At 41.9% G+C, this 24,923-nt stretch overlaps 1 protein-coding gene across 6 annotated transcripts in view; it reads right to left on the reverse strand.

Moving 5' to 3' along the window:
* The window catches only part of LOC126237364 (neutral ceramidase-like), a 563,642-nt gene that overhangs the window by 77,018 nt on the left and 461,701 nt on the right, over positions 1–24,923 (reverse strand). For all 6 annotated transcript variants that reach the window (XM_049947432.1, XM_049947435.1, XM_049947436.1 and 3 more), the window contains one exon: positions 21,257–21,451. In XM_049947432.1, the coding sequence (XP_049803389.1) occupies positions 21,257–21,451 (195 nt within the window). The remainder of the gene's footprint in view (positions 1–21,256; positions 21,452–24,923) is intronic.

Consider the following 24,923-nt stretch of genomic DNA (forward strand, 5'->3'; position numbering starts at 1 on the left):
ACCCTCAATCCACATTCACCTACTATGTTTCCTCCTCTCCTTTTTTCTACTCTCGAATTCCAGCTCCCATGACTATTAAATTTTCGTCTCCCTTCACTACCTGAATAATTTCTTTTATCTCATCACACATTTCTTCAGTTTCTTTGTCATCTGCACAGCTAGTTGGCATATAAACTTGTACTACTGTAGTAGGCGTCGGCTTCGTATCTATCCTGGCCACTATAATACGTTCACTCTCCTGTTTGTAGTAGCTTACCCGCACTCCTATTTTTTATTCATTATTAAACCTACTCCTGCATTACCCCTATTTGATTTTGTATTTATAACTCTGTATTCACCTGACCAAAAGTCTTGTTCCTCCTGCTAGCGAACTTCACTAATTCCAACTATATCTAACTTTAACCTATCCATTTCCCTTTTTAAATTTTCTAACCTATCTGCCCGATTAAGGGATCTGACATTCCACGCTCCGATCCGTAGAACGCCAGTTTTCTTTCTCCTGATAACGACGTCCTCTTGAGTAGTCCCCGCCCAGAGATCCGAATGGGGGACTATTTTACCTCCGGAATATTTTACCCAAGAGGACGCCATCATCATTTAACCATACAGTACAGCTGCATGGCCTCGGGAAAAATTACGGCTGTAGTTTCCCCTTGCTTTCAGCCGTTCGCAGTACCAGCACAGTAAGGCCGTTTTGGTCAGTGTTACAAGGCCAGATCAGTCAATCATCCAGACTGTTGCCCCTGCAACTACTGAAAAGGCTGCTGCCCCTCTTCAGGAACCACAAGTTTGTCTGGCCTCTCAACAGATACCCCTCCGTTGTGGTTGCACCTACGGTACGGCTATCTGTACCGTTGAGGCACGCAAGCCTCCCCACCAACGGCAAGGTCCATGTTGATGGGGGGCTCTGAGACTATAGATACTGCAATAATGAATAATACAGTAGGGAGTTCAGTTGTACAGGAATGGATATCTCTAAAAAGAGTAACCAGAGAATTTGGAAAGAAAAATATGTCCGAATGGCCTATGATTGGTTGTTCGATGTGTGACGTGACTCTGTGTGTGTGTGTGTGTAACTACTATAAAAAAAAAACTTGTATTAGTCACAGACAACTCCTTTTCCATAACATATCCGTGTTCCCCTTATACTGAAGATGGTCAGTCGTTGTTTTCTCCGTAAGTATTAACTGGCGCTTCAATTCTTCTGTATACACTGAGTTTTGTATTGAGTATTATTTTGTGGATCAGGGCAAGGAACTGAGGATTTGTGGATATTCGCTCTCCCTTTTTTCAGTATATCCATTATGGATGTCGAACTACAACTGTGTATAAAACTGGCGATTTATCTGGGTGCAAATGCTACCAGTCGCTTTTTTGGATTTTAGATTCGATTTACTGTATCATTACCACATCTTACAGCCACTGCAGACTCGTCATCAGGTGGAAGTGTTACAGGAGCATTATATCGTGGACCAAGTGTAGCTAGACGCTGTGGTGATGGGGAGTAGACACCATCGTGGTTCCCACAGTAATTCCTTTCTCATAACGTACATTATCAGATGTACGCACAAATATTAAACATTGGATGTTGATTTGCATTGTATCAATGCAGTACTTGACATCCTGTCCTTAAATTCTGTGAATAACTGTGAAACCAAGTGCAGCTAAACAGCGTGTATATTTGTGAATACACCTGATAATGTACGTTATGGGAAAGAAATTAATATGGAAACCACGACGCAGTGAACTCCCCATCACCACAGCGTCTAGCTACACATGGTCCAAGATATAATGCTCCTGTAACACCTCCCTCTGATGATCAGTCTGCAGTGGCTCGAAAACTAGTTAATGGTACAATTAATTGTATCTAAAATTCAAAAAAAGCGTCTGGTTGCATATGTATACACAGGTAAATCGTCAATTTCCTCCCTTATCTTAATCTGTTCATTTCCGGCTATAAGAGTTAAAAGTGCAAACGCGCCTGAAGCATTCCATGTTTAATGTACTCATTTCTGTTCGAAGTTCGCAGCCATCTGCATTGAAGGAAATGCGAAGTATTACACCACAAACGAACGCTACTACTAAAGTAACTATCCGCTATTTTCACGTCTGTTGGATATTTGGACCGGCGGAAAAATGCTCTCATCGTAGACTCTGTCTGAGAGGTGGGGTCCCACCTGTGTCATTATACCTTGATTACCACCTTTAAAATTTTCCCAAAAATTTTGGCATGCGAACACATTCGCGCTCTTTTCAACACGCATCTCACCTCTAACTTCTACAAGCTTCCCTAACTGTAACTCGCTCACACCCACTAGTCCATCGTTATACGTCACTCACTGTCACTATCTCTTTCTTCCTTGTTGTCCCCCCCCCCCCCTCACCCACTTGCACTTCCTCCTTCTCTTCATTCCTCTCCTCTTGGCACTTTCCTTTCACTATCAACTAAGATTCACTGCCGCAGTGTCCCTCTCTTTCTCTCACACTGGCGTTGCCTCCTTTGCTGTTTCTCTATCACAACCACTGTCAACTATCTTCCACTATTTATTACTTCTCCATCTCTTTCCCGCTGCTAGTGTTACCTTCCCTCTGAGTAAGAAAAAACGCGAATATGTTCGATGTCAAAATTCTTGGAAAATTTTTTAAAGGTGCTGAAGAAAGTAGAAGAAAGAAGCTGTAACTCCGCTTTTCAGTGAGAGTCTCTTAAACAAGGATATATTCGCCTTTTTGGTGCTCCGATAGGACCATTTTTCAGCTGGTTCCCACGTTTTCCTAGACAAAGCAGGGCGCATAGCTCATATGAAAAGAACTTTATGAGTAACTTTACATCTCACACCGGATTTTACGTGCGCAAAAATTTTGCGTGTGCTTCAGTACTATAAGATGGGTCTACGGAGACACTTTGCAGCATATATTACCGTCTTACGCGGCTTCACAAACTATGTTTTCGCCTCAACCGCATTTTACGTGCGTATTTCACCTGTTGTTGTTGTTGTGGTCTTCAGTCCTGAGACTGGTTTGATGCAGCTCTCCATGCTACTCTATCCTGTGCAAGCTTCTTCATCTCCCAGTACCTACTGCAACCTACATCCTTCTGAATCTGCTTAGTGTATGCATCTCTTGGTCTCCCCCTACGATTTTTACCCTCCACGCTGCCCTCCAATACTAAATTGGTGATCCCTTGATGCCTCAGAACATGTCCTACCAACCGATCCCTTCTTCTGGTCAAGTTGTGCCACAAACTCCTCTTCTCCCCAATCCTATTCAGTACCTCCTCATTAGTTATGTGATCTACCCATCTAATCTTCAGCATTCTTCTGTAGCACCACATTTCGAAAGCTTCTATTCTCTTCTTGTCCAAACTATTTATCGTCCATGTTTCACTTCCATACATGGCTACACTCCATACAAATACTTTCAGAAAAGACTTCCTGACACTTAAATCTATACTCGATGTTAACAAATTTCTCTTCTTCAGAAACGCTTTCCTTGCCATTGCCAGTCTACATTTTATATCCTCTCTACTTCGACCGTCATCAGTTATTTTGCTCCCCAAATAGCAAAACTCCTTTACTACTTTAAGTGTCTCATTTCCTAATCTAATACCCTCAACATCACCCGACTTAATTCGACTACATTCCATTATCCTCGTTTTGCTTTTGTTGATGTTCATCTTATATCCTCCCTTCAAAACACCATCCATTCCATTCAACTGCTCTTCCAAGTCCTTTGCTGTCTCTGACAGAATTACAATGTCATCGGCGAACCTCAAAGTTTTTATTTCTTCTCCATGGATTTTTATACCTACTCCGAATTTTTCTTTTGTTTCCTTTACTGCTTGCTCAATATACAGATTGAATAACATCGGGGAGAGGCTACAACCCTGTCTTACTCCCTTCCCAACCACTGCTTCCCTTTCATGTCCCTCGACTCTTATAACTGCCATCTAGTTTCTGTACAAATTGTAAATAGCCTTTCGCTCCCTGTATTTTACCCCTGCCACCTTTAGAATTTGAAAGAGAGTATTCCAGTCAACATTGTCAAAAGCTTTCTCTAAGTCTACAAATGCTAGAAACGTAGGTTTGCCTTTCCTTAATCTTTCTTCTAAGATAAGTCGTAAGGTCAGTATTGCCTCACGTGTCCCAGTATTTCTACGGAATCCAAACTGATCTTCCCCGAGGTCGGCTTCTACTAGTTTTTCCATTCGTCTGTAAAGAATTCGTGTTAGTATTTTGCAGCTGTGGCTTATTAAACTGATTGTTCGGTAATTTTCACATCTGTCAACACCTGCTTTCTTTGGGATTGGAATTATTATATTCTTCTTGAAGTCTGAGGGTATTTCGCCTGTTTCATACATCTTGCTCACCAGATGGTAGAGTTTTGTCAGGACTGGCTCTCCCAAGGCCGTCAGTAGTTCCAATGGAATGTTGTCTACTCCGGGGGCCTTGTTTCGACTCAGGTCTTTCAGTGCTCTGTCAAACTCTTCACGCAGTATCGTATCTCCCATTTCATCTTCATCTACATCCTCTTCCATTTCCATAATATTGTCCTCAAGTACATCGCCCTTGTATAGACCCTCTATATACTCCTTCCACCTTTCTGCTTTCCCTTCTTTGCTTAGAACTGGATTTCCATCTGAGCTCTTGATGTTCATACAAGTGGTTCTCTTATCTCCAAAGGTCTCTTTAATTTTCCTGTAGGCAGTATCTATCTTACCCCTAGTAAGATAAGCCTCTACATCCTTACATTTGTCCTCTAGCCATCCCTGCTTAGCCATTTTGCACTTCCTGTCGATCTCATTTTTGAGACGTTTGTATTCCTTTTTGCCTGCTTCATTTACTGCATTTTTATATTTTCTCCTTTCATCAATTAAATTCAATATTTCTTCTGTTACCCAAGGATTTCTACTAGCCCTCGTCTTTTTACCTACTTGATACTCTGCTGCCTTCACTACTTCATCCCTCAAAGCTACCCATTCTTCTTCTACTGTATTTCTTTCCCCCATTCCTGTCAATTGTTCCCTTATGCTCTCCCTGAAACTCTGTACAACCTCTGGTTCTTTCAGTTTATCCAGGTCCCATCTCCTTAAATTCCCACCTTTTTGCAGTTTCTTCAGTTTTAATCTACAGGTCATAACCAATAGATTGTGGTCAGAGTCCACATCTGCCCCTGGAAATGTCTTACAATTTAAAACCTGGTTCCTAAATCTCTGTCTTACCATTATATAATCAATCTGATACCTTTTAGTATCTCCAGGGTTCTTCCATGTATACAACCTTCTATCATGATTCTTAAACCAAGTGTTAGCTATGATTAAATTGTGCTCTGTGCAAAATTCTACCAGGCGGCTTCCTCTTTCATTTCTTAGCCCCAATCCATATTCACCTACTATGTTTCCTTCTCTCACTTTTCCTACACTCGAATTCCAGTCACCCATAACTATTAAATTTTCATCTCCCTTCACAATCTGAATAATTTCTTTTATTTCATCATACATTTCTTCAATTTCTTCGTCATCTGCAGCGCTAGTTGGCATATAAACTTGTACTACTGTAGTAGGTGTGGGCTTCGTATCTATCTTGGCCACAATAATGCGTTCACTAAGCTGTTTGTAGTAGCTTACCCGCGTTCCTATTTTCCTATTCATTATTAAACCTACTCCTGCATTACCCCTATTTGACTTTGTGTTTATAACCCTGTAGTCACCTGACCAGAAGTCTTGTTCCTCCTGCCACCGAACTTCACTAATTCCCACTATATCTAACTTTAACCTATCCATTTCCCTTTCCAAATTTTCTAACCTACCTGCCCGATTAAAGGACCTGACATTCCACGCTCCGATCCGTAGAACGCCAGTTTTCTTTCACCTGTACGTGTAAATTCGAAGCTCTCTTGTTCGGAAACGGGTAAAGATATCAAGACTGTTCGATATCGGGAATTTAGGAATACAATATTGCAAACAATTCTACCACTTTCTCTGCATAGTTGTTTTGCAATCCATGGCTTGATTTTGGCACCCAAAAACTATGTTTTTCAATTTTTCTCAGTAACTGCCCAGGAACTACACGGTACCTTCACAAGGTTCAAATGGTTCAAATGGCTCTGAGGTCATCAGTTGCCTAGAACTTAGAACTAATTAAACCTAACTAACCTCAGGACATCACACACATCCATGCCCGCGGCAGGATTCGAACCTGTGGTCGCTCGGCTCCAGACTGTAGCGCCTAGAACCGCACGGCCACACCGGCCGGCAAGCCCCTAAGGTGCACGATTGACTATATATAACGCAAAAAGAACGAACTGATTTTTTCCTTTTGCCTAAGCATGAGGTAGTGTGTAATACTCTACCTTTGTCCATGTGCTGTAGGATAGTTATTGTAAGACATCCTTTTATAGCGTATACAAACGGCCCCTAACCCAACAGCTGTCCAAAACGCTTGACGCTTCCTTTCTGGCACAAGCCGAACTCGGGCTATGAGTCCCGGAAAAATCCCTTTATATGTGCGATGTTTTGAAACATGTGGATAGCGTATGCTGTCGTATGCGTACCGATTAAAAAACACATCAGCGTTTGAGCTTACTTTTAGCTGTTCCTACAACTGAAGAATGGTTTGAGTACTTGTTGGCAGTTGGGTGTGTGAAACGTTACTGAAACTTTGCAGGTAGGGATCAGCAGACCCTGTGCCCAGGGGGCGTGCACGTGAGGTTTGTTGTATTTGTGTGAGGGACACTGCAGCATCATCCAACAGGTCTCACAGATATTTGTCGGTAGTGCAATGACTGCAGAACGAATGTTGATGACTTAGGACAACAACGTGGCGAGGGGAGCAGGCACAGGTTCTTCCCGAAGGAGTACACCAGGAAAATATCGTAGGACTGCTGCAGTGGCTATGACGAATGGACAGATGACAACTACGGAAATCCGGACAGTGTGTCATGACGAGCCGTTGGGTACAAGTTAGTGGAATCTGGGCTCAGATTTCAAGTTGATATTTATCACTGGTGCCATAGTACGAACAACATATACCTGCAAAGTTAATAGAGTCAAGTGGGACACTGAATAGTATTTTGTGGCTTGCAGACGTGATCCTCGCATCAGTTTTTAGTGTTCAGACCGATGGCTGTCTGTCCATAGACGACCAGGTGAAACGTCCTATGAAGCAGCGCAGCAGCTGTCGAGATGCTCATCTGTCCAGTTACTGGAACCATGGTGTGGGAAGCTACTGGATATGAAAATAGGATTCACCAAATGTTGAAGGGACGCTTGATGATCGCAATTACCTGAGAAGAACAGCAAACATTGTTGTGCACTTCATTCTTTTTTCTTTTTTTGGGTCATGGGTCTTCTGAATGGTTTGGTGCGGATCGCCATGAATTTCTCTCCTGCGCCAACATCTTCATCACAGAGTAGCACTTGCAACCCACGTCCTCAATTATTTGCTGGATGTATTCCAATTTCTGTCTTCCTCTGCATCGGTGTATCGATATTTTATCAACAGCCAAAGTAGGTATGGATTCCCTTGCTACCGAATGATTTTCTTACAGCAGTTATGAAACGTACACATACACCGCAGAAGCGTAATTTTAAACATTTTCATCCAAGTACGTAACAGGTAGGCAAAAAAAAACAAAAAAACAAAAAAAAAACCTGGTCGTTGTAGCTAGAAAGTCCACACAAAGTTGGAAACTGGAAAGACTACACTAATGAACGCACACTTTACATTTAACGATGACAAGCAGCTTCCGGAATAGTGCTACAACGACACATAATATGGCAGGCAATGATTACGTCGTAGCTTGAGTTTTGTAACCCCAGTACCGTTAGGTTTAGTGACACGTGTACTCAGAAGACAATCTGCCGCGTTTGATTTCGCGCAACTTCATAGTGTGAAGCGTTGCATTTCGTGCAAGTGCATAGTAGCTAGCTAGATTTCGTTCCTGGCCAGATCGTAGCTTATTTAGAATCTCGAGAAACTTGGAAGAGAATCCAGTACCTCTATACAACTCGTCTGTCACCCTGACCTACTCTCCGCGAACTTGTGAGTTCTTCACATACCACTTTGTTCGTTCAAAGAAAGCGCGAATAATAAAGGAAGCCTCACACTCGTGGTCACTTATTAAGGTTGTATTCTACCATCTTACGACTACAAATGCTAGTAGTTTTTTGTATACGAGGGAAATCAGTAAGCAACTAGAATTACTTTTCAGAACAGGTTTCAAACCCCAAACGGCTGCCTACAAAATACAATTAAGTTGATACAGTATAACAAGATAATAGATTACCTATATATGTATGTTGTAACAGTGACCGCATCGCCCCATCGCATTTGTGACGCGTCTTTTTCGGAGACAAGCCTTTATTCATGCATTGCATACTTTTTGCTCGATTTAATTATTTTTGTCAGTTTATTATATGCCCCGAGGGAAGGATACATTAAAAGAGCAAAAATGTCTTATAGTTTCATCTGATCCATCTTGTCGCATAATAGTGAGTAATGAACCGTCTTGTTAGCCTTGTTAGTTTTTAACGGGGCAAGATTAACCCCTTATTCTGTAAGCACACTGCACAAAAATATTGGCCCCCCAGGAAACGTCAAGCTAATACTGTGTAACAACGCCTCTTGCTTTGTTAACGGTCTCAATTAGGCGAGGAAGAAAGCCCGCCACAACACGTATGCCCTGTCCAGCTGAAGCCACTCATTGACGGTTAAATTTCGTAGAGCTTCCAAATTTCAGGAACGTTAGTCTCTGTGTTTCACCGGCTTTTCCGTATAACACCAGATGCTTTCCGTGGGGCTTTCGAGTGATTTAGCGAGCCAGTCGAAGCGATATGTGGTACCAGAGTGTACATCAAAGTTGGTACGTGTACGTGCAGAGTATTTCCAGGGAACAAGCAACCTCTGCTGAGGTGTGTGTGTGTGTGTGTGTGTGTGTGTGTGTGTGTTTGGTACGTGTACGCGCAGAGCATTTCTAGGGAACAAGCAACCTCTGCTGAGGTGTGTGTGTGTGTGTGTGTGTGTGTGTGGTGGCGTGAGCGCATCCGTACCTTGTCGTCTTCCTCCTCATCATTTTCGGTATTAACGAACCACCATTACTGTTATGAAATTTCCTCGAGATTAAAACTGTGTGCCGGACCGAGACTCGAACACGGGACCTTTGCCTTTCGCGAGCAACTGCTCTACCACCTGAGCTACCTAAGCACGACTCACGCCCCGTCCTCACAGTTTCACTTCTGCCAGTACCTCGTCTCCTACCTTCTAAACTTTACAGAAGCCCTCCTGCGAACCTTGCAGAACTAGCACTCTTGAAAGCACTCAGGAGTGCTAGTTCTGCAAGGTTCGCAGGAGGGCTTCTGTAAAGTTTAGAAGGTAGGAGACGAGGTACTGTCAGAAGTGAAACTGTGAGGACGGGGCGTAAGTCGTGCTTGGGTAGCTCAGATGGTAGAGCAGTTGCCCGCGAAAGGCAAAGGTCCCGAGTTCGAGTCTCGGTCTAGCACACAGTTTTAATCTGCCAGGAAGTTTCATATCAGCGCACGCACCGCTGCAGAGTGAAAATCTCATTCTGGCACCATTACTGTTGTCAGATGATACAGAGAATATCGTTTTTGATTCACACACTGCAAGTAATTAACTGAGACTGTCAACAGCAACATGCTGTAGGTTCCCCGTAGGTAATGAGATGTCTACGAGACCAGCAGCATGCTAGCAGCGAAGCTGCAGCATAAAAGTACCCTTCGGCCCGTACATGCGGACGCAAAGGATTCTTCATTAACTAAACTGAACATCTTTTGAAGATACGGAGAAGATGAAGATTGGGTTTAATTTCCTGTCATGTAATTAGAGACGGGGCACAATCTCGATTTGTGTCAAAGATGGGGAAGGAAATCGGTCCTTTCATAGAAACCATCAACAAATGGTTCGTAAATCTGAATGGCCGAAGCGTGAGTTTGAACCGTTATCCTCCAGAATGCGAGTCCAGTGTGCTAACCACCGCGCCACCCCGCTCCGTTAAAGACACGTATATCAGGGAGACTTTATATCTGCGGTGTCACGATGCTACACGAACATTAACATATATATCATTGTTAGCAAAACAGGCTCCTCCTCTGCTTACGTTATCTCGAGGTTAGGAGTCTGCTGTATTCATCATTTGCCAAATTTATTTTTACTTTGAGCCCTTCCGTCAGCACAGTCAACAACCTAAGGGAAGAGTGCCGCGTGCACCATCTACTTGCCTATCGAGTAAACCTTGTTCAGTGTGTTACCGTATTTTAACTGTTTGTGCATGGCTCACCGATCCCACAGCGCTATACCTCTTGTTCTTTGCACGCCTTTTTGGCTCTTTGGTCTGCTTGCTCATTTCCCCTGCTACCCAGAATAATGATACGTGCTTCCTTTGTTGCTGAAGAAGAAGTCCATTGTGTTGAATTGATTGTAACATATTCTTTATTGGGTACGTCTACTGCAATGTTTGTAGAGCACTAAGTGAAACGTAGTTGTTGGAATGCATGCATTGAGACTAGTGGTTATCGCTTTTCTCAGTCAGTAAAAACTAAATATGTATTTCAAAACAACCGATCCTTTATCTCAAAGCATGGGGTTTACGATACTTAGCAAACTGTTCATTTTGACCTTAAAGGTTGACAGATTCTCTAAGAAAATTTCTTTTATTCGGTGGAAGAGTTCTATCACCAATTTTTACGTTTCTTTTCCTTTCTGAACGAAATTATTTCACTGAGTGCAGGAAATTGTTGAATCAACTGCTCATCAGTTTTATTATTTACATAAAATTGCGTCTTCTCAGCCACTATTTAGTATCCAGCAATGGGCTTAACAGATCGTTACTTAACGTATAAAAATTTCAAATAGTCTCTAACAAAAGAGTCGTAGTGGCTTTCATTTGTTACGTCGTAATCATCATTTAAAACGCATTAATTGACGAAGGTCTCAAAAAAGGGGATTGCAACCACCAACTATCTTATATAATTTATCATCACTTTAACGGCACAAATTTCTATCTTTGCATGGCATCGCAAAGTTTTCTTCTGTCAGTCGTTTAAGTTAAGCAGTGAACTGATATACTATGGTTTCTCCTTTTCGTTTCATTAATCACAGCTGTCGTTGAAATTTACTTGCTGCGCCTTTCGACAACGCGTCGACATTCAAGATTTGTCTGCATCTCTTACACTGCTCCTGCTTGGCAGAAGATTTCTGAGCGGAAATTTCGTTTTCCGAAAGGAAAGTGAATCATCAGTCATTGTCGAGTATAAGACGACCCGCGTTCCGTTGTTTGTGGGTAAAAACGCTGCCTGGCAATTTTGCTCATGAATCATTTCTGAGTATTATTTATGAGTCGGGCAATTTAAATTCTGAATTTTAAAGAGATTTGATTTTGTTTTTCTCACTTCGTCCTCGTATCAAACGAGTAAACGTCTTCATATTTCGCCTGAGATACGAGCATACACGTCGGTGCTTTCTACAGAAGTTTGCTAATAAGCGGAACATAACTCGTCAAGAGTGTGAGTTTATAACGACGCGCACCTTCTAAAATTTACTGAACAGACGTTCCAGGTAACATGATACACTACCTCATTAAGCCTTTCAATAACACCTGGTACGTAGTAATTAACATATGTCACGCTGCAACAATTTCATGATATTACGTATCAGAGTGATTGGGCGCAGATAACTTCGCCGTTGAATTTCCACAACCATAAACAGACACTAAAGTGGTTTTATTACTGCAGAATTGTATCAACTTGACAAGCCTTGTTTAAAGAATTAATTAAAACAGTCACATTGAAAATAAATATCGGTATTTACATTAATGACAGGAGAAAAGATCAGAAACAGTCTTTACACACTGACTATTAAAGGAGTAGCCTGTAAGCTCAAAATAGTATTTTAGCCATTTTTAATTCTGAGAACTGCGTGTATAAAAATCTTTTGAAAATGCTGAAGGGAGCAGCATAGTTAGAACACCAGGACCGGAAGATTATCTACAACTTGTAAAGAAATTAGCCTGCAGCTGTGACAATCGAAGTACATGAAAGGGAAGAAGCTGTTGGGAATGAGATAGAACAGGCTCATAGTCTATGTCCTATCTCGTTCAGTCCATAGTCAGAGCAGGTATTGAACAAACCAAGGAGATATTTGTAAAATAAAAAAAAAGGGAGAGAGAAAGAAACCAGCAATACGAAATAAAAAGTTCGATGTTTGTCGATGCCACTGTAATTCTGTCAGAGACGACGAAGAACTTGGAAGATTAGTGGCACGGAATGTAGGATCTCGACGAGAAGTTGAAAGATGACAGTCAACGAACGTTAAAAAGAGGTAATGGGGTGAAGCAGAATTAAATCAGGTGATGCTGAGGGGGTTACATTAGATTAAGAAATGAGGCACTAAAACAGTAGTCAAGTTTTGATGTCTGGATAAGAAAAAAATCTGACGATGGCATAAATAAACAGGATGTAAGATGGAAACTGGCAATCGCAAGCAACTATTTTATGAAAAATAGAAGTATTTCAAAAACGGAAATAAGTTTGTTAGGATATCTTTTCTGAAGATATTTATCTGAAATACAGTTTTATACGAAAATGAACAATACGTAAAAGGAGAGAATGAAAGCTTTTGATGTGTGGTGCTACTGACAACTCTTGGTGGCAAAACTTGACAGAAAGGAAATGTTAAAAGGACGCAACTTCAGGGGGCAAGAATTTCATAACCTGGCTAGGGAGTAAAGTGAGGAAAGTAAAAATTGTACAGTAGCAGTCAAGGCAAGATTACAGTAAACAATTTCAAGTTAAGATAGGCTACAGTCGTTGCAAAGAGATGAACAGAACTGCACACTAGGCACTAAAACCAGTCTTCGGTATGCAGATGCTACATCTTCATACCTACGAGACTGGGTAATGCAAATGGCTACGATAAACAATTTAATATAATCATTGTGCCGATGGATATTCCTGTACTCGTCACGTTTATCTCTACATGTACTTAAAATGCGTCACACCAGCACAGCTTCCGTACCTGGTAAGCACTACACGTCAAATACCCATACGTGCAACGCACACGACGCCTTACCTTCTCGCTCCGCTGCCCGCCATAGGGAAGCTCGATGGTGATCCAGGTGCTATCGTCTACTCCTTGCACCTACACAGGAAAATATAGTAAGACAGCACAAGTGTGTGGGATACACACCAACATCTTCAAATGAGATAACTCTTCGTAGTGACAGAACCCGTAGAGTAGGACACCACATGCAGAGGTGTGGACAGGACAGAATGTGGTCGAGGTTTCACACGCAGAGGAAGCGACACACGTGCAGAGTGATGTGCAGAATAATTATGCGAAACGGTGGCAAAGTGGAAAATTCGCAAGAGATGGAGAAAAATCGGTGCGGCGTGCATTCCCCGACGATGTAATGGGCCATGAAATTTCGAGACCAGCAGCACTGCTAATATGCACTGAAGATATTCCACAAAACCGAGGGCATATGGCTATCGTTCAATAAAGGATTGTCTTTGAGGGTTCAATATCAGCGTCGTGATCATTATGATCATCATCAGAAGCAGCTATTTTGGATACACTGCCTTTTCTAGATTGTTCCATGCATAACGGTCTTGTGGAACACTATACATATTCAAAAGTATTCGGGCATCATTGTGCAATGCGGAGTTGACCACTACATGCCACGAGAGGCGGACTCGACAATATACAAGGAGGCGGAGAGTATTGCGTTATCACTAACAGCAGAATTGATAGGTCAGGAAAGCTCAATAACTTCGAACGTGGGCTAGTGATTGGATGTCACCTGAGTAACAAATCCCTCAAGGACATTTCTACCCTTCTACAACTACCACAGTCGACTGTCGGTGATGTGACGGTGAAGTCGAAACATGAAGGAACAATCGCAGCGCCGGCCGAAGTGGCCGTGCGGTTAAAGGCGCTGCAGTCTGGAACCGCAAGACCGCTACGGTCGCAGGTTCGAATCCTGCCTCGGGCATGGATGTTTGTGATGTCCTTAGGTTAGTTAGGTTTAACTAGTTCTAAGTTCTAGGGGACTAATGACCTCAGCAGTTTAGTCCCATAGTGCTCAGAGCCATTTGAACCATTTGAACAATCGTAGCTAAACCAAAACCAGGCAAACTTCATGTAATGATGCAGAGGGACCGTCGCGTATTGCAGAAAGAAGTTGTAAAAAATCTAATGAAGTTAGGGAAAGGAATTTCTCGTCTGTTTCAAAGTGCTACCAGCATTCCAGCTAGCGTAACGAATGTTCGTAGCGGGCAGCTCCTCATGAGCCACACATTTCTTGCGGTCGGCGCTGCACTTTTGATGACTGGAAATAAGTGATTTGAAGTGGTGTATCGCGCTATCATCTGAGGCAATCCGATAGAAAGAACGCTTTATACGAAGTACATGGCCGAGTAGCACACCACAGAGCTAATTTCTAAAGACACATGGTAAAAAAGTTCAAGTAGAAAACTTGAATGTACGGAACACAACAGAATGGGTTTCGGGCTGAGTGACGGCATTAAGGGCACAAACTTATCAGACGGGACCGAGCTTCCAAAGAAGTTGCTATTAAGACCAGTACTGAAGGGTTGGAAGGTACGAGGCAAGTGGCATGAATAATATTCTTACACGGCTTCTACTGACCCAAATTCATGAAGTTGCTTCTTCCCTCCTCGACCTCAGAGTTGACGTGTTTATGTCAACAGCCTTGTGGAACCTATAAACCCTTAAAAATATGACCAATACTTGCATAAATTGTTACTGGCGCTATGAAATCAACCATTAGAGACCTTGACCATCCGGAACTAGAAAACAAATGTCTACACGGTAAAGTACTAATGAGCCACTGACTGCAGCCATGTGCAAAAGGTGCAATAATGTAAAATTATTTTCCAAAGATCTGTACTTATGAGACGGAAAGCGAAAAGGGGTGCTGCAAATTTTGTATTTTCAGCTATTGTAAGTTCTATGTTCAGCATTAAATTCTCAAAAATTTTTAAAAATAGATTCCTATTTCTAAAATTTGAGTGAGTTTTGACAGGCTGAATACTGCCGATGGAAAATGGGTGTTTTGAGATACTGCATTTTGAAGTTTCACTTTATTACCATTGTTTCATTTAACATATTTAAGAAACAAATTCTGCATATATATAATCCTCACAATGTCCATTTTCAAATGGTACGTATTTTTCAATATGAGATTACATATTAAGTGGTTAACCCCTTCAGACGTATAATCACATCATAATATACAAAAATTTAAAACCAGATAAATTGTCCCCAAATTGAGAAAAATTACCGTACCAGGCAGAGCTCTTTTTTTAGCAAAATATTGTGTTTTTACTCAGTGTTCTAGCACCTTTGAGATCAAATTTTTTATTTTATTGCCATTAATGGGCCCAAAACCACCTAAAATTTTCAATTGACAAAAAAACCAAAAATGATTTCTGATGCCCCATATTTTACAGTGCCCAAAGAAACACATGTATCTGAAGGAGTTGAAGATCGTTTCCTAACAGCTTTTCCTCCTCTTCTTCCTCAGGATCCTCAATGTCACTCACTTTGGGTTCTGATTCTACTTCAGGACACGCTGTGCTTTTTCCTTTTCTTTGCAATAGGTCCTCATGTTTTTAAAAAAGACAATAGTTTCGTTGATTTGTCACCCCTGCTGGAATTATTGTACCAGGGAAACCAACGGCTCCATTTTCCCATTTTCATTGAGAAAGATGCGGTCCCCAAATTAATTCCCATCAATGCTCATTTTGCTAATGATGAACTCGGAGTGGATGTATTTAGTTAGTTGTGGTACTTTGTTGGCATTACTATTATTTAAGACATTCAGACAGTCATATGTATTCGCAGCAGAGTTAACACGTCTTTTAGATGTGGGTTTTCGTTGCTACATTAACGTCAGCTGTCAGCTGTCGTTCTACGTCTAACAGCAGCAAATTAGTAACATATGTAGGCATTTATAGCTCTCATATAAAAACGGACCACTTGTCTGACATTACTGTATTGACAAAACGCTCTTCTTTTATACAAAACTATTCTGAGTTCATTAAAATGCCTATAAAATTTAGGAGATACTATTTTACACAGCTGCGAGATTTAGAATAACGGCCTCTTGACAGGCCGGTGTTATGTCTTCAAAACGACGAGAAGTCCCTGTTTCAGAATACTGGCATCGATTGTTTTCAACGATGTTATTGAATCCTGTTGGATTGCAACAACGTTCAGATCGATACGAGCATGTACAGAATGAATTAAAATGCTACAATATGCACAAAAACGAAAACACATTTTTAGACATCATCGAACGTTTTTGCTTGTTCTGAAAATTATGTGGTCCCTTTCCGCTCTTCTCGCATCTATTCGTGTGTTGGATGCAGACTCTCCTTTCATTGATGGTTACATATCTTCCAAGTTAACCCTAGACGTAGTGGGTGCTGAAGCAGCGTTTTGGTGCATTGTAACTCTTTAAAACCTTGATTTAAGCGTATAGATAAATGTGAAACCAATTTTGTGGTCATCTGCAGAAAAAAAAGATACCCAGAGTAACCAGAAAAAGAAGCATGAAGGGCAAGAAACAAACACCTTGCTATAAATGGACTACGAATTTTCCATGATTTAGCACGTACGTTCAAACGTAGTATGTTTAAAAAACTATCACGTACTCCTACAGAAGGCAGCATTGGTCACAACTAGAAGAACCGTTCCCATAACGATAAGTCTGGAAACCAATACTTGTTCAGATATAGGCCAATCTGTCCTCTCATTCCCGCCTGTCAGTTACGTAAAAGGAGACACTACAGCTGTGCTGAAAGTGACTACCAAGCATCCTAACACATCCTTCAGCCCTTCTTCGCACTGAATCATGCTCTCTTTCAAATACCCCTAGCTCCATTTGGATTGCCATCACGCTGTCTTATATCATTTGCACACTGCCGATGGATTAGCATCAAACAGTGCCTTTCAATGTCCCCAATGCCAAAATTACAAGGATTTAAGTCCGATGAACGGGAAGTTCATGCTACCGTGCCCCCTCTACCAATCCATTGCCAATTAAACATTGCGGCGACGTATTATCGGTGATCTGTAGAAAATAGGGTGGTTTCTTGTCGTGCATGAACCACAGCCGTTGTTTCTAGAAGGGCAACGTTCTCCAGACTCCAGCAGCGCTGATAATTCATCGCGTAGAAATCGGTGATACATAAGGGTCTGTCACCGAAAGTTCGTGCCCATACATCAATACTGAAGCGATCCTGAGCCGCACCATCTCGGCTCTCGAGGATTTCCATCTTCCATATGTGCGTATATTGTGACAATTTACTATGCCATCTCTGGTGTAATCTTTAAATAAAATGCAGGCCGTGAATTGTGGATCTTCAGTCAGGTATATCTCAACAAGTACTGGGTGGCCCAAAAAGGATGGTCGGATTTGAACTGCGTAGTACCATTGAAAGGTGAGGAGGGGGGACCACTGCCGGCCGTCTGCAAGTCGGCCATTACACCCAGTTTGCCACGAGATGGCGCAGTGGACGGTCGAGCATCGTGTTTTTGCTGTGGAACAGTTTTTCAGAAATGATGAATCGTTTATTACTGTGCAACGATTGTTTCGACAACGTTTTGGTGTAGCGCGTGATGGACCCATTCCAGATCGCAGATCCATATCACGTTGGGTGACTGCATTCCGGACAACAGGGTCTGTCAAAAGTGGTAAATCTACAGGGCGTACACGTACGGCAGTTACTCCACAGAACATTGATGATGTTAGAGCGTCAGTGCTGCAAAGCCCGCGTCGTTCCACTAGGCGTCGTGCTCAAACTTTAGGCCTCAGCCGTAGTTCGTTGCAGCGTATTTTAAGCCGTGAGTTACAGTTTCACCCATACAAAATTATGATCACGCAAAAGCTGTATGATCGTGATTTTGAGCAGCGAAGACGATTTTGTGAATCAATGCTTGACATCTTGTACTCTAATAATGATGTTGTGCTTCTTATGTCAGATGAAGCCCATTTCCATTTAGACGGCTATGTCAATAAACAAAACTGCAGGTACTGGGCAGCAGATAATCCCAGAGAATTGCACCAAAAGCCTCTTCATAGTGCTAAGGTAACAGTCTGGTGTGGAATTTCAAGATTGGGGATTGTTGGTCCTTATTTTTTTGAGGAGAACAACGCTACAGTCACAGTGACCTCGAAACGTTACGTTAACATGCTACGTAGCTTTTTGGTGCCGAAACTGCGAGAGTTACATGTAAATCGAGATCGAATTTGGTTTCAACAGGACGGGGCCACGGCCCACACAGCCAATGACTCCATGTGTGTTTTAAGGCGGATGTTCCCCCACCACATCATCTCGCGTTTTGGAGATGTCCACCGGCCCGCGAGATCACCTGACCTCTCAGCCTGTGATTTTTTTCTTTGGGGATACCTAAAGTCAAAAGTCTACGTACAGAAGCCCCGAAACTTAATTGATCTGAAGGAGGCAATCAGTGCGGAAATTACGGCAATTAAAGAAGAAACAGTAGTGAAAGTGATGGAAAATTTCGAGGAAAGACTTGTGGAAAGCATCACCGAGGCAGGACACCATCTTCCGGAAGTCATTTTCCGTACATGATTTTTTGTGGTTAGTTCTTGTAATTGGGTGCCTGGGAGCATTTAGTTACGTAATTGAATAAAATTAATTTGTAAAACTGATGGAGTTATAGTTATTTAAAATGTGACCATCCTTTTTGGGCCACCCTGTATTAGTTTCCGCACATATCACTATACTAGTTTTGACCAATACTGCCTCTTATAGGAATATATGACGCTTTTTTCAACCACCCAATATAGTACGAATTCTATATAATATTCAGTCAATAACTGTTTTTTTCGCTACTTTCATATTGCTTTTGTAAAGATACATGTCGTCAAACTCTACTTTGCGGAATCGAACGACATTTTGAAATTAACTATTTGCTGTTCTCAGCTATCATCCAACGAACCAGTTTTGTAATATTTTACACCAGCGTAAAGACAAATTATTTTAAAGTTGAAAAGTAAAAATTAAAAAACTTGTTTCTACATATCCATCGATGTTTTAGAAGCCACCTTACAGTTCATGGCGGAGGGTGCTTATTCTCTGACGTGGTCTTGAAGCAGGTGCTTTATAAAAGCATTCGATTACATTGTTTTATCCACATGTTGCTTGCTTTAAACCAGATTATTTCACATTCGGATTGTGTTATAACATCACTAGTTATCAAATTCTACACGGCAATAAATACGCCGCCACCGCTGGCGTCTGGTGCACTGACGGTATACAATCCAGTGTGAATTTAGTAGTTCGCTGCTATTCACTTCTCTTTTAAGCCATCTCTCTGTCCATTATTACCACTGTTCTGAAGAGACAACAAAGTTTACAGACAAATATTCTAAAATAAAAAAATCGTAAAATTTAGAGTACTTGAAGTACAACCATTAGATTGCGTCCGAGGTATTTTTCTGTCTACATGATATGTTTTGCACTTCTACTGTTAATTTCCTACCAGAAAAGACACATACAGCAACTGGACCATAGCAGTAAAATTGCTAACCATTGTAATCGTAATTTCGGAATATCTGTTATTTTTGCTATTATGTTTACTTTTCCCGAATACAAGCTGATGTTCAACACGTTTTTCTTTCTGTTACACAGTGTGCATCATGAGTGATTTTTCACTCTGCAGCTCAGTGTGAGCTGTTATGAGCTTCCTGGGAGACTAAAGCTTCATGTTGGGCCGCGCCTTTCCGGGCAAGTGCTCTGCCAGCTGAGCTACCTGAATACGACTTCTGCCAGTACATCATCTTCTACCTTGTAAACTTCACGGACGTCCTCCTGGATAACTTGTTGGACAAAGATACCTGGTTTGAACTTTAATCTGGCGCACGGTTTTAATCTGCCAGGGCATTTCATATAAACGCGCACTACAATGCAGAGTGAAAATCTATCCTCGAAACAATCCCGCAGATGTGGCTAAGCCATATCCTCGCAATATCCTCTCTTCCAGGAGTGCTATTCCCTCAAGTTACGTAGCAGATCTTCTGTGAAGTTTGGAACGTAGAAGTTGAGCGAATTTATTTTGCTAGGATATAAGGACTTACTTCGGTTTTTGTGCATTAAAAATTCAATGGGATTGCTTCACTTCTTTCGAAGGTTTTACTGGAATTTTGGTTCTGTCCTAGAAAAGCTTTTTTCTAAACTCAGATCTATTTCCGGAAATTTACAACAGTGACGGAATTGGGCATCATAATCCTATGTTTATGAGTACAAGCCAACATTGAATGTACTTGTTTAGGATGTATGTATTTACTGATTTTGCATTGTGTATTAAAAACTTAACGATACTGCTTTGCTTTGATAGATAACAGTTATAGTGTTTCCTAGGGACAATGAATTTATTAAGTGTGCTTTGCGATTTGGGTGCCTGCTCATTATATTTTTATTTCGTTTTGTTTGTGAATAAAAAGGCCTAGAAGACAATCGAGTTCTTCTGAATGCTCCAGAATGTTTAAAAAAGAATATGCAGGTTCTAGATTCGAATGAAGGCGAGACTTGCTGCAGCTCGAGAACATCATGCTTTAACTCGCTCTTTGGAAGTGCCTTCCGAAAACGTCACTCACAGAGGCTTAAAGTTATTTCTCTGGAACATAACATCATATAAGCGGGAATTCTGCTGGGAAGTAGTGCAGGCGAACGCGTTTTCATATACCGAATCCCACTTATTCCTTACAGATTACCATTTCGCTTTAAACGCGTACAATGCCCAGAGAGCTTATGTTATGTCATGGCGATAAACAGAGCACAAGGCCTGACACTGCACGTTGCGTGCGTTGAACTTATTGTCAGTTACTTTCTGCACGGGCAGGTCTATGTGACTCTCCTCTGTGTCAGTGAAGGAAGCAAGATGTTCGCTGATGTCTCCAATCATACTACTTCAAATGTTGTAAACAAACAAATTTTAGAAGTTAATAATCAATTCCACATGTACGAAGTCTTGGTTACAACTATGAATAAGTATCAGGCCAACACTGGGTCTCTTAGGTAGTTTATTAAATAACGTCTAAAATGGGAAGAATAGATCCTAGGATACAAACGGAAGATCGGTGCCCACTTTTTTCCCTTTTGCTGTATGTGAAGTGGCAGCAAAATCTGTGCAGTGTGCTTTGGTCCGTGAGGTGGTGACCAGAGCTCGACAGAACACTGCGGTGTACTCACCCTGCCAGTCATGAGGAGAATGGGTTTGGGGGCGTGGCAGGCCACGTCATCCTGCGTGGGCGTGGCCAGAAAGTCGCGCACCGTGTCCCAGAGAGAGTTGCTGGAGCGGGTGCCCTGCTGGAAGGCGAAGGCGCCGGGGCCGTCCGTGGTGCCCGCGCCGAAGCTGTAGCCCATGGCGGGCAGGCAGCCCCGCACCTGCAAACAGTCGGCAATCAGAAACACCTCTCTCACTGTGCTACGCCCTCCCTGTCAACTTGTAGAGCAATGCTAGTTTAACAGACTGTCCACGCTGTCTAACAGGAACGCAGTGGCTACGTGTAGCGACATTCTTTTACTGTGTTTTTCAGCTAAGAGTTACAAAAACAGTGTCATAAAAGGTTAGACTTCCTCGTACGTCATTAAGAGACGTTGTTTTTAAAACGAAGAATAAAGCCGATAGTAAAACTCGGACACTAAATTTCAAATCAAACCAATGTCTGTACACAACTATACACACTTCAACCCGTTATACAGGGTGGTCCATTGATAGTGATCGGGCCAAATATCTCAAGAAATAAGCATCAAACGAAAAAACTACAAAGAATGAAACTCGTCTAGCTTGAAGGGGGAAACCAGATGGCGCTATTGGTTGGGCCGCTAGATGGCGCTGCCATAGCTCAAACAGATATCAACTGCGTTGTTTTTAAATAGGAACCCCCATTTTTAGTACATATTCGTGTAGTACGTAAAGAAATATGAATGTTTTAGTTGGATCACTTTTTTCGCTTTGTGATAGATGGCGCTGTAAGAGTCACAAACGTATAAGTACGTGGTATCACGTAACATTCCGCCAGTGCGGACGGTATTTGCTTCTTGATACATTACCCGTGTTAAAATGGACCAATTGCGGAAAAGGTCGATATCGTGTCGATGTATGGCTATTGTGATCAAAATGGCCAACGGCCGTGTGCTATGTATGCTATGTATGCTGCCATCATCCAAGTGTCCGGACCGTTCGCCGGATAGTTACGTTATTTAAGGAAACAGGAAGTGTTCAGCCACATGTTAAACGTCAACCACGACCTGCAACAAATGATGATGCCCAAGTAGGTGTTTTAGCTGCTGTTGCGGGTAATCCGCACATCAGTAGCAGACAAACTGCGCGAGAATCGGGAATCTCAGAAACATCGGTGTTGAGAATGCTATATCAACATCGATTGCCCCGGTACCTTTATTTCTATGCACCATGAATTGCATGGCGACGACTTTGAACGTCGTGTACAGTTCTGCCACAGGGCACAAGAGAAATTACGGGACGATGACAGATTTTTTGCACGCGTTCTATTTAGCGACGAAGCGTCATTCACCATCAGCGGTAACGTCTACCGGCACAACATCCACTATTGGGCAACGTAAAATCCACGATGGCTGCGACAAGTGGAACATCAGCGACCTTGGCGGGTTAATGTATGGTGCGGCATTATGGGAGGAAGGATAATTGGCCCCCATTTTATCGATGGCAATCTACTTGGTGCAATGTATGCTGATTTCCTACGTAATGTTCTACTAATGTTTTACGAGATGTCTCACTGCATGACAGAACGGCGATGTACTTCCAACATGATGGATGTGCAACACGTAGCTCGCTTGCGGTTGAAGAGGTATTGAATAGTATATTTCTTGACAGGTCGTAGAAGCACCATACCATGGCCCGCGTGTTCACCGGATCTGACGTCCCCGGATTTCTTTCTGTGGGGAAAGTTGAGTTGAAGGATATTTGCTATCGTCATCCACCGAAAACGCTTGACAACATGCGTCAGCGCATTGCCAACGCATGTGCGAACATTACGGAAGGCGAACTACTCGCTGTTGAGAGGAATGTGGTTATACCTATTGCCAAATGCATTGAGGTTGACGGACATCGTATTGAGCATTTATTGCATTGATGTGGTATTTACCGGTAATCACGCTGTAACAGCATGCGTTCTCAGAAATGATAAGTTCACAAAGGTACATGTATCACATTGGAACAACCGAAATAAAATGTTCAAACGTACCTGCGTCCTCTATTTTACTTCAAAAAACCTACCTGTTACCAACTGTTCGTCTAAAATTGTTAGCCATAAGTTTGTGACTCTTACAGCGCCATCTATCACAAAGCGAAAAAAGTGGTCCAACTAAATCATTCATATTTCTTGACGTACTACACGAATATGTAATAAAAATGGGGGTTCCTACTTGAAAAAACGCAGTTGATATCCGTTTGCCCTATGACAGCGGCATCTAGCGAGCCAACTACAGCGCCATCTGGTTTCCCCTTCAAGCTAGAGAAGTTTCGTTCTTTGTAGTTTTTTCGTGTCACGCTTATTTCGTGAGATATTTGGCCCGGTCACGATCAATGGACCACCCCGTATACTAAGTAGTTTATCAAATGAACTGGCGGATAGACCTGCTTACATATGAGGCTCATTCAATAGTTAAACAGACAAACATATGCAGGTTGTCCCATCGCTACGAGCCACAGACCACGAGACAGATGCTGCACGATATGTGACGAGAAATGGGCAACGCTGCATCTATAGCGCAAAGTGTCGACAGATGTGTGAAACAGTATAAGCTTTCATGGCCGGTGTCATTTCGAATAAAATAGTTTTGACGTTAGGTCTCGTCAATGCACGGATGTTTCGACCGACTTGCTGCGGTCCTCTTCAGGGCAGTTAACACAATACGGTAAACAAGGATGGAATAGGACCGACAGCGTTGCACAACTTTGTAGTCTTACGTCATTAACGCTACCCTTCAGTTTTAACATCAGGCGGCAGATACGTTTACATTTTCAGCACCGTTCTTGGCTCACAACCACATAATGCTGTGCTCCAGACGTACATCACCAGAAATTTCTTCCTCAAATTAAGGATTATGTTTGACACTAGTAGATTTCTTGGTCAGAAACGCCCTTTTTATGTTCTCCTTGTTCCGTCCGTCGTGTGTTATTTTGATGTCTCCGTGATAATCAATTCTGATGTTAAGTTTCGTGCTGTTCTCATTTGCGCAACTTCTCATTATTTGCGTCTTTATTCGATTTACCCTCAACCCATAATCTGTAGTCCTCACAATGTTCATTCTATTCACAAATCCTGTAATACTTCTTCACTTTTACTCGGGATACTAATGTCATCAGCGAATCGTATTATTGACAGCATTTCACCTTCAATTTTAATGCCATTCTTGAACGTTCCTTCTATTTCTGTCAATTTTTCTTCGATTTATAGATTGAACGGTGGGGGCGAAAGACTACATCCCCATCTTATAAGCTTTTTAATCAGGGCACTTAATTCTTGATCTTATATTCTTATTGTTCATATTGTCTATTGCCCAAGTTTTCTCAGAATTTCTAATATCTTGCGTCTTTTGATATGGCCAAACGCTTTTCCCATGTCTAAAAATCCTAAGAATGTGGACTTAACTTCAGTTTTACTTCCATTACTAACAGCAACGTCAGAACTGCCCCTCTGGTGTCCTTTCCTATGCCAAATTTATCGTCATATAAAAGATCCTCAATTCTCTTTTCCTTTTTCTATATATTATTCCTGTCAGCAGCTTGGAATCATGAACTTTTAAGCTGATTGTGCAATAATTCTCGCACTTGTTGGCTCTTTCAACCTGTATAGGGTATTGCGTGGGTGAT

The sequence above is a fragment of the Schistocerca nitens genome, chromosome 2 (assembly GCF_023898315.1).
Source record: "Schistocerca nitens isolate TAMUIC-IGC-003100 chromosome 2, iqSchNite1.1, whole genome shotgun sequence".
NCBI classification, from domain to species: domain Eukaryota; kingdom Metazoa; phylum Arthropoda; class Insecta; order Orthoptera; family Acrididae; genus Schistocerca; species Schistocerca nitens.